The sequence below is a fragment of the Callorhinchus milii genome, unplaced genomic scaffold (genome assembly GCF_018977255.1).
Source record: "Callorhinchus milii isolate IMCB2004 unplaced genomic scaffold, IMCB_Cmil_1.0 Scaffold3, whole genome shotgun sequence".
In the NCBI taxonomy this organism is placed as follows: Eukaryota; Metazoa; Chordata; class Chondrichthyes; order Chimaeriformes; family Callorhinchidae; genus Callorhinchus; species Callorhinchus milii.
The window spans coordinates 3,513,229-3,524,593 of record NW_024704744.1 but is presented as its reverse complement, the minus strand read 5'-3'; the positions used below and the strand labels follow the sequence as shown (position 1 = coordinate 3,524,593).

The following is an 11,365-nucleotide window of genomic DNA, read 5'->3' as shown; positions in this document are numbered from 1 at the left end:
ACTCCATCCCTCTCTCTCTCACACTCACTCCATCCCTCTCTCTCACACTCACTCCATCCCTCTCTCTCTCACACTCACTCCATCCCTCTCTCTCTCTCTCACACTCACTCCATCCCTCTCTCTCTCACACTCACTCCATCCCTCTCTCTCTCTCTCACACTCACTCCATCCCTCTCTCTCTCTCTCACCCTCCCTCCATCCCTCTCTGCCCAAGACATCCAGGATGCTAGTTTGCTTTCTTTCTTTCTTTCTCTCTCTCTCTTTCTCTCATCCACCATCACCTGATCCCTTGTAGTTTATATACGATTCTCAGATCGAGATCATTATAATATATATATATATATATATAGAGAGAGAGAGAGAGAGATGTATAGATGTATGTGTTTGGGGGGAGAGTAGGGAGAGGGAGAAGGTTGCTTGGGTGATTGAGAGAGAGAGAGAGAGACACACATCCATATACAGAAAAGAAATCAACAGGATTCGAGCTATGTTTGAGCTCCCAGTGTGCATGGCTTTTCTGTTCAAAGAAAATCTAACCTGTATCCTGTTTGACTTATCAATCACATCCATCCCCCACCCCAACCATCCCCATCCCTCCCCTCCTTGTGGGTGAAATATTCACCCCATATTGTGCTTACAATTTGCACATTATCGATAAATCCACACACACATATATATCTATCTGCGTGGATGTGTGTCAAAAAAAGACAATCGATTGTTCGTTTCAATAATGGAGCCAAAGTGTCCATGGAATCCACTTTCTCTGTGGCCTGAAAGGCTCATGGCTTGTGTGTGTGTGTGTGTGTTGGGTGGGGTGAGATTTTATTAATTAACTGGACAGAGATAGGTGCTTTTTTTTCTGGGCTGCTCACTGTTGAGATGTTTGCGAGAGGCCCTCTCCCCAAAATGTGTACGGGGTTAAAAAAAATCAAATAATCTTGGTCAATGTGTGAACGCTGGAGGTTTTCCTGCTCAGATCAGGCCGGGTTGACAGTCCTGTGTTTCTCCTGTTCTCTCATCGTGTCTTGTTGTATGGTGATATAACTCCATCCTTTGCCAGGCGTCAGCTATGGAGATGGGTTGGTTGGGGTTGAGTATATAGTTGGTTGGTTGGTGGGCGAGAGAGTGTGTGTGTGTGTATGTGGGTGGGTGTTAGTGTAGTGGAAGGCAAAAGATTGGCACTGGATTAAATGGAACGAAGGGATGAGGTGTTGCATTCCTTGACACTGTGTGTGTGTGTGTTTATATAAAAAGCTGTATGTGTTTGGTATTGCTTGGTTGGGTTCAGAAAATGGTTACATAAGCAGTGACTTTTTTTAATGGTATTCCTGTTGACCCGTGCTGCTGAATCACTCACTTAACTCGTGTGCTTTGCAAATGCTTGAAATGTGAATTAAATTTCCGCCCTGCGGAATAATTTGGGTGTAGAGAAGAATAAGGCTCGTCTCCTTTAAATGAGCTGACTCCTGTAATTTTATTGTGTGTGTGTGTGTGTGAGTGTGTGTGGCTTGAACTGTATGTGCTTGTAAAGCGTTGAAAGCCATCAATTCCGGTGCTGGCGACTGTTGAAATGATCCAGAGCTGGACTGGCACAAGTGGAGTTGTATCCTTCACATGGTCTGCGTGGGGTGTGGTTAGCATCTCAGTGTATGGAGGAGAGCGAGGATGTTGGCTGTTCTGTGCATTGACTCTACGTCAGTCCGAAATGTCAGGGAAATATGCATTGCCAGGGAATTTGAGATTATCCTCTTTTAAACAATCAATGTCTTACACCACTGTTTGGGAGCAATAAGACAAGGGTGGGAGGGGAGAATGTGCAATCAGTTCTTCCGACTGGTCAGGTAAAGATAATCTAGTATCCAGTTACGCTGAACTGTACAGATCCCATTCAGAACCTGGTGTGTTAACTCTTAAGCTGCTTTGGCATTTGAACAGAGTGAGTCCTGTAGCATAATGGTTTGGTTGTTTGCCTCACAAGTGACCGGACCCGGGTTTGATTCCTGGACAGGGCGAAACCTTAGGCAAGTTTTTTTACTCCACACGCCTCTGTTTTCCTAGCAGCAAGTAGGAACCTGGTTGTTACTCGATTATGGGATCGCTTTCCGGGGGTATTAATCCCTTCAAAAAATGTGGTCACTCAATCCACGACTGTCTCACTGTTTGTGAGACACTGCCGTGAGCAATTGGCTGCCGCGTTTTGCCCACAAAAATACTCAAATCAATTCGCTTTAAAATATATTCTGTGAAGCATTTTGAGACGTCTCGACGACGTGATCAGGTGCTATGTCAAATGCAAGGATTATTATTAGAAGTATGCGTGGGCACGTCTAATAGCTATAATTGTGAGACACAATAATCTTTCTTTGTTACATTTTAGACAATATCTGTAATGCTGAAATGTCTCGCCTGTTTGCCAATGGCAACCTCCCTCACTTACACACTGAATGATCAATTTATCTGGGGGGATTGTTGAGCAAGAAGGGAGGAACTTCCTTCCTCTTTTCACTCACCAATTTCTCCGCTCGGTGGGCACTGGCCTGCTCCATGTCCCCCCACCCTGCCCGCCCCACTCCACCATTGGCGGTTGGGCCTTCAGGTTTTCTGCCCCCACGCTTTGGAATTCCATCCCCGAATCCCTCCACCTCATTCCCTCCCTTACCTCCTTAAAGGCCCATCTCAAGACCTTCCTCTTTGACTGAGCTTTTGGCCATACTCTCACCCCCACTACCCCTACCTTCCAATCTCCCCCAACACCCACCCCCGCTTGGGTGCAAACCCTTAACAGCCCAGTGCCTTGGAGCGTCCTCTTGACGTGAAATGCAATGCATAAATATAATTTGTTGCTTTTAAATAGCACCATGGTATCTTTGAACGTTCACCTGACCAGGCAGACAGGGCCTCGGTTTAAGTGTTGTCCTAATGACAGCGACTCTGAGAATGCAGGGCAACTGGTTCCTTAGCCATGGCCGATCTTCGGAATGTGCTGTGTTAGATGAGTGCAACTCAACACAAAGCAAATGCTGACTCCCCGACTGAGGACAAGACGGGCCTGAGTGCAAATATCGCAGGATCACAAGAGAGGCTCAGATAAAGAAGGTCCTTTGGCCTATTGGATCTCATCGTCCCAGAATAGCCACCCTACTCTCCTCATGTCGCAGCATCAAGCTTTTCGGGGGTCAGCCGGGTGTCTGACACATGCGGAAACCCATCACCGTTGCTTAAGAGTATCCAAACCGAACTGAGATTTCCACGCATCCCACCCACACATGGAAATCCCAGAGATAGATTGTTGGAATGGAATGCGACACTCTCTCACTGGAGCGACACATCAAGCAACACAATACAATTTATTTATAGCGCCTTTCGTGTCTGGAGAACACCTGAAAGCACTTAGCTATATGAGTTCCTGGCCTCAACCACCTCTTCTGGTAATCTGTTCCAGTCGTCAATTACCCTTGTAACAGAATACTTCCTGGCAAAAGGCAAAATTTTGCTGATGCTGGAAATCTGAAAAAAAAACAGAAGTCGCTGGGAACACTCAGGTCAGGCAGCATCTATGGAGAAAGGAAAGTGAGTCAACATTTCGGGTCCACGACCCTTCGTCAGAACTGGAGGTAGAGACTTTTATGGGCTAACAGAGAGGGGGGAGGCAGGGCAAGGAAGACAAAGGAGAAAATGGGGTCGAGGATAGGGGATGATGAGTTAACGATGGGAATAATTCCTGGTGTCTGCCCTGAAATAGCCTTTTGTAACTGCAAACCTGTGTCCTCTTATTCTGCTGTTTTGCTGACTTGGTGCATCTGAACATATTGCTCTGGGTTTACTTTCTCAATCCTATTTAAAATCTTATATACTGCTATACAGTCCCCCACTGAGACAAGAATGAAGAGCCAAAGAAATTTAAAGCATGGATGTGGTCATTCGTTCCCTAGCTGTCTGATCATTGCTCCTAGCTCATTCCTCTAATAGTAGGGATCATTAGCTTGTCTCATTTGGTATCACTCTTGCCTCTGAGTAATAAAGGTTGTGGCTTCAGGCCCCATGTGGGACTTTGGACTTGCATAATTTAAGCTGACGCTCCAGTACAGTAAGAGGCATTTCCTGCATTGTCAGAGGTGCCGTCCTTCGGATGAGATGTTAAACCGAGGTCCCGTCTACCTATTCAGGTGGTCGCTCCAGATTCTCTGTCACTACTCAAAAAAGAGAAGGCAGTTTATAGCAATGTCCTGGCCAATAATAATAATAATAATAATAATAATAATCCTTGCATTTGATATAGCGCTTTTCACGTCGGGAGGACGTCCCAAAGCGCTTCACAGAACACACTGTAAAGTGAATTGACTGTATATTTGTGGGTGAACGCGGCAGCCAATTGCGCACAGCAATGTCCCACAAACAGCGTAGATTGAAAATGACCAATTTAATTATTGTTTTTGTTTTTTTGGAGGGATTATTATTAGGCGTGTGGAGTAAGGAAACTTGCCCAAGGTTTCGCCCTCTGCCTGGAATTGAACTCAGGTCTCTCGCTTGCAAAGCGAGTGCTCTAACCACTGAGCTACAGGACTCCAATATTCCTCCAGATGAAAATGAACACTCATTTTATGGCTGTTTGAGGGATATTTCATCCCCAAAATATACAGTCCAAAAACGCTTTACAGTAGATTCTGTGAAGTGCTTGGAGATATCTCGACGACATGATATTAATAATAATAATCCTTGTATTTGATATAGGACCTTATCAGTCTTCGAGACGTCTCAAAGTGCTTCACAGGATATGCTGTAAAGTGAATTGACTGTATATTTGGTGGGCAAAATGCGGCAGCCAATTGTCAACAACAGTGTCCCACAAACAGTCATGGATTGAGTGACCAAATTATTCTTTTTTTTGAAGGGATTAATACACTCAGAAAGGCATAATGAAAATGATAAGGTTCTATATCAAAAGCAAGGATTAATATTGTGTGCAATTTGCCTGCTCTGTTCATCTGCAAAACACAGTCAACTTTACAGTAACTTTACCTGTGAAATGTTTTGAGGTGTTATCACAATGTAATCACCCTATTGAATAGATGAGAGGAGAGAGCTCCAGTTGGGGAGCAACAGGTTTCTGGTTAACTTGGAATCGATGGTCTTGACAGAATTGTGGAGGCTTCAAGGTTGGGAGTGCAATTGGTCCAGCAACAACGACAACTTGGATTTATACAGCGCCCCTTCACACACAGCAATGTCTCGGAGCGCTTAACATTGGCGGAGCCTGACCCCGAGCTAGGGGAAAGGGAAGGTGACTGCGTATGAGGCTCCCATCACCTTATACGTCTCAATGATCTCCCCTCTCAGTCTTCCGTAGATAATAATTCCTTCCAAAAAAACAATTGGTCACTTCAATCTACAACTGCTTGTGGGAACGCTGCTGTGCGCTATTGGCTGCCGTGTTTCGCCCACAAAATATACAATCAATTTACTTTACAGTATATTCTGCAAAGGGCTTTCAGATGGTCTCAATGACGTGATAAGGCGCTATATCAAATGCAAGGATTATTATTATTATTTCGGGCTCCAAAGGAAAAAGCCACAGTTTATAAGCCTTTCCTTGTAACTGTATTTCCTCATTCCAGGCAACATCCTGGGTTATGGCCTCTATACCATCTCGAGTGCTTTTATGTCTTTCCCATAATGAGGAGCCTAAAACTGGTCGTAAACTGTGTGGAGTTACATAGAAAGATATGGCACAGAAATGGGCTATTTGCCCAACTAGTCTGTGCCAGGGTTTATACTCCACAAAAGCCCCCACTTCTCCTATTCCCCTTTCCTGCACCCCTCTATTCCCTTCTCACCCATGTGTGCATCAGGTTTCCTCTTAAATATGTTGATGCTGATGGTTTCTGCTTCAACCATAGCTTCTGACAATGAGTTCCACATACTCACCGCCCACTGCATGAAGACGTTCCCTCTAAATTCTCAATTCAGTCTTATATTCATGTCCCCTCACTTTGTACTCAAGTAAGATTTATATCACACCGCTATTATTATAAAATAATATTAATGTTATGGTTGTGAAGTAATGCATTGAACATTGTACATTAGTAAGTAATATTCCTGTCAACAGCTACATTAACTTGCGTGTATATAAATGCAATTTCAGAATTCCATGAAAATGATCATCCATCCCACTTTTACCCCATAATATACATGGTATATAAACTGTTGAATGATACATTAAAGCAAGGTCCCGTCTACCTGTTCAGGTGAATGTTAAAGATCCTGTGGCGCTATAATAATAATAATCCTTGCATTTGATACAGTGCCTTATCATGTCTTATCATCTTGTCTGAAAGCGCTTCACAGAATATACGGTAAAGTGAATTGACTGTATTTTGTGGCTGAACTGCAGCAGCCAATTGTGCACACCAGTGTCCCACAAAGTCGTGGATTGAGTGACCAAATTATTATCATTATTATTTTTTGAAAGGATGATTACCCCCCGGAAAGCGCTCTACCAACCTTCTAACAACCAAGTTCTTACTTACTGCTAGGTAACCAGAGGCATGTGGCGTTAGGAAACTTGCCCAGTGTTTCGCCCTGACTGGGATTCGAACCCAGATCCTCACTTGCAAGAAAAGAGAAGGGAAGTGTTCACTCTCCTGGTGTCCTGGCCAACAAATCTCCCAAATAAAATTGGTCACTTGCTGTTTTATGGGATATTGCTTTGTGCAACTTTGTGTGTTTCATCCACAAAATACAGTCAGTTCCCTTTAGAGTATATTCTGCGAAGCACTTTGAGACGTCTCGATAATGTAAGGCACTATATCAAATGCAAGAATTATTATTGATATTATTAATATAGCACCCTTCATGTAGGATAAAGTGTTGGAATGCTTCAGTGTTCGCCGCTAAGCAAGGGATAAGCGGGAGAGGGAGGAGAAAGGTAATGAAGTGTGGTTGTAGCATATTTTAGTGAAGTAATATTCATGTTATATATTAAACTTTCCTCTTCATCCATGTCTTTGGTCACCTCTCTCCTCTCAGGCTCAGCGTTAGGCCCTACCACTGTTGAGCTGTCTGAGATGTTATCCTGCGTAAAGGTTGTTATGTAAATGCAAATATTGGTGTACGTTAGAGAAGTGATATTCACGTTTCTCCCACAAATCCACAGTCAATTCACTTTGCAACACATTCTGTGAGACGTCACAATGACTTGATAGGGCACTGTATCAAATGCAAGGATTATTATGAAATGTTATATTGTACGTAAGTGAAATAATACTTATATTGTATGTTTGTGAAGTAACTCAGCGAGCACTGGCCTGCTTCATATTCCCGCTCTATTTGCCATATCTATCCCATGGCGCTATTTGAAAAGAGAAGGGAGGCTCTCTCTGCCGCTGTCCTGGCCAACAATCCCCCAAATAAAATTGGTCACCCGTTTCATGGCTATTTATGGGATGTTGCTGTGCACAATTGGGCTGCTGCAATCGCCTACAAATACAAAGTCACTTCATTTCACAGTAAATCCTATGAAGCGCATGGAGACGTCCTTCCGACATGATAAGGCGCTATACCAAATGCAAGGACTATTATTACTATTATTATTAAACCACATGAAGTGCTTTGAGCTGTCCTCCTGATGTGAAAGGCGCTGTATCAAATATAAGGCATATTATTATTATTAGGTAAACACAATAATACAGCGGTTTGCACCAGCAAAATCACACAAACAACCAAAAGAGGTGAGCGAGCAGTGAATATGGAGCATCGTCAGCCGGGACACTGGGGATAAACTCCCTTCTCTTTAATAATAAAAAATAATAATCCTTCTAGACGTCTCAAAGTGCTTCAGGATCTTTAACATTCACCCGAGGAACAATCAGAAGGGACTTTGGTTTGATGTCCAGAGGGCAGCACCTCTGATGATGCAGTTAGCCCCCAATACTGTGCTGGACAATGACCTAAAAATCCCTCCATGTCCCGGCACCTCCCTACCTATCCAACCTGCTTACCCCCCCACTCCACCATCCCCTGCCTCCGCTCGACTGGCTCTGGCCTCCTGTTTGTCCCTCGTCCCCTCCGCTCCACCATCGGTGGCAGTACCTTCCAGGCACTACGCCCCGAAACTCTGGAACTCTCTCCTGCAATCCCTCCGCCTTGCCCACTCCCTCCCCAACTTCAAATCCTTCCTTTTCAATCGTGCTTGTCCTGCCCTTCCCTTTTCCCTTGGCTCCTTGTCAGACTCCACCACTGTGAAGCGCTCTGGGACGCTACCCTGTGTGAAGGGCGCTATATAAATGCAAGTTGTTGTGTGTCTGAAACTGAGTGTGTGTTTGTGGTATATCCAGTCTGCGTGTGTGCGCGTGCGAGGAAGCTAAATGCTGGGGATTGGTGCCTACATTGCCCTTTGCAGGCAGTGATGATGACTCTGACAGAGCCGGGTTAAGCAGGGCTCACAACCTAGTTTGAATGTTTGCAAAATACTAAATTAGCCCAAGTGGTATTGACAATGCTCTGGTTTGCTGCAGTGCTGAGCCTGGCTTCCTGGCTGACTTGAAGACGGTGACTCATAAACCACCTGCCGTTTTGCCAGCCTTGGTTCACTGTCTCGAAGATGGAACATCACATGGAGAAGATGTTTCCACTTATGGGGGAGACCAAAACCAGGGGCCATGAATATGAAATAGTCATCAATAAATCAAATGGGGAAGGCAGAAGAAACTTCCTCACCTAGAGAGTGGCGGAAATGTGGAACGTGCTACCACAAGGAGTAGTTGAGGTGAATAGCATAGATGCATTTAAGGGGAAGCCAGATAAGTACATGAGGGAGAAAGGAATAGGAAGTTCTGCTGATAGGCTTAGTTGAGGAAGGGCAGGAGGAGGCTCATGTGGAGCATAAACACCGGCATAGACCAGTTGGGCCGAATGGCCTGTTTCTGTGCTGTTTATTCTATCCAATTCGATGTAAAAAAATCTCTTCCAAGGAACAGGAGAAGGCTACTCAGCCCAGCTAGCCTGATTACTGCTTGTGAACAAACAAATATACTCTTGATGCGCAGAAACCCATCACAATGCTTAAGAGTATCCAAACCAGACTTGAGAGTTTTCATATTAATAACAACATTGCCTCACAAATGAGATTACCTGAGTTTGATTCCCAGGTGAGGCAAAATCTTAGGGAAGTTTCCTTACTCCACAAGCCTGATTACCTAGCAATAAGTCGGAACCTGGTTGTTAGACGATTGGCGGATCGAGTTCCAAGTGGAATAATCCCTGCCAAAAAATAATTATAATTCAGTCACTCAATCCACAACTGTTTGTGGGACACTGGTGTGTGCAATTGGCTGCCGCATTCGCCCATAAAATCCACACAATCACTGCACTTTACAGTGTGTCCTGCAAAGTGCTTTGAGATATCTCAATGTCGTGATAAAGCATTGTTTCAAATGCAAGGACTATTATTATTATATTGTGACAAGCAACAGGTTAGCAAAGAATAAACCAAAAGTTTGCCAATGCTTTTCAAAGCAGATTCAATCTTCCTATCCGGTTCCTGAGCCAGGCAGGTCCAGGGTATGCTGACGACAGCACAGCCAGCTTGGCTCATTGGCAGGACTTGGAAGTGCAGACCAGTCACTGTTGTTATAATAATAATAATTATAATCCTTGCATTTGATATGGCTACTCATCACGTCTGCGAGATATCTCAAATTGCTTCTCAGAATATACTGTAAAGTGAATCGACTGTATATTTTGTGGGCAAAACCCCAACCCCAACGCACACAGTCGTGGATTGAGTGACCAGATTATTTTTTTTGAGGGGATTAATACTCCTGGAGGTGCATAAGGAAACTTGTCCAACGTTTCCCCCCCAGCCTGGGAATCAAACCCGGGTCCTCTCGCTTACGAGGCGAGAGCTCTAACCATTGAGCTACAGGACTCTACACAAGCCAAAGCCTTAAATGGTAAGGTGGTCCTGCACCTAATCCTCCCTTCTCTTTTCACTAGTGATTTAGGATCTTGAATGTCCACCTGAACAGATTCAGATGGGACCTCAGTTTAGTGTCTCATTTGATGGTCCTCGTTGGACAAGCAACAGGACAGCTTGCTAGACAGAATATTAATGCAAACTATGCGGTTTTAGCTGGTCAGACTCCAGCAGTTACCCCAACGCACACAGGTGGAGAGATCTGAAGAAGTCTATGAAACTCACTGTGGCTCAAGTGTTGCTGCACGTGATGGATGCACATTGTATTGTATCAGAGCAGCTGCTGTGTAAGTGATTGACTTGACACTCTTGCCGCTGCACTTCCTGCTGCCTGGAGGAAGAAATAATAAGCCTTGCATTTGATGCAGTGCCTTGTCACGTGGAATGGTCTCAAAGTGCTTGACTCACAGAGTTTTCTGCCGAGTGTAGTGACTGTGACTAGCCAGTTAGCACATGCAGCATTCAACAAACAGCCATGAAGCGAATTACTTTGTCAGGACTTGAACTCACATCGTCTAAACTGACTCTCCCGAATGCAAGGGTTATTATGATTATCACGACTGATTCTTTTTATTAGGGGTTTTCTAGCCAGGACACTGGGAGAAAACTCCCTTCTCTTTTCGAGCAGTGCCCCAGGTATCTTAACGTCAGACAGACGAGAGCTTGGAATACGATCTGATCTGAAGGTGTCTGAAAACTGTTGGGGCTGGATTTGTGGGTAGTAAAGTTCGAGAGCGGGCTGTTGGCTGTTGTCAGTGTGCGGAGAGAGAATTAATCATTAACCTTCTGTTTGCCTCTGTGGCTGCTAGTTAAACACTGAGATCTTGGCAACCTCAAGCCTGGAGTGTGTGTCTGTGGTTGACGTTTTGCCTCACGGATGTTTGAAGGTTGTGAGTTTGAGGCCCCACATTGGGAGTTTTGAGCTCTCTGTCTGGACCGACACTCCAGGATGCTGCTTGTTCGTAGGTGCTGTCCTTCGGATGAGATGTCAATCTGAGGTCCCAGTTGCCTGTTCCGGTGGATTATAAAGCAATGGAAAAGAGAAGGGAGTTTTTTCTCCCTGATATCCTGGTCAATAACCCGTCAAATAAAATCGGTCACTCATTTCCCAGCTGTAATGTGGGACTTTGCAAATTGGCTGTTGAGTTCACCTATAAAATACACAGTCACTACATTTGACCGCAATTACCTGCGAATTGTTTTGAGGTGTTTCAACGTGACAGGCTCTGTATCCTAGAGACCAGTTTTTTTTGATTATCGGAAGTTGGAAAGAATGAACAGGATAATTGATTTCAATGAGCGGTTCGTAAAACGTTGTGTTCAGAAGGGAATTGGCTTTGTAGTTAAGTGCGTAGAGGAAGTGAGGCAGGAAGGATGGACTGACTGCCTGTA

General features: G+C 44.5%; 1 protein-coding gene across 1 annotated transcript in view; it reads left to right on the top strand.

Annotated features, from left to right (window-relative positions):
* The first annotated feature begins 1,803 nt into the window (after positions 1-1,803).
* LOC103185594 (regulating synaptic membrane exocytosis protein 1) overlaps positions 1,804-11,365 on the top strand; it is a 229,299-nt gene continuing 219,737 nt past the window's right edge. Inside the window, exon 1 of the mRNA XM_042332866.1 lies at positions 1,804-1,841. Within this exon, the coding sequence (XP_042188800.1) occupies positions 1,813-1,841 (29 nt within the window). The 5' untranslated portion in view covers positions 1,804-1,812. The remainder of the gene's footprint in view (positions 1,842-11,365) is intronic.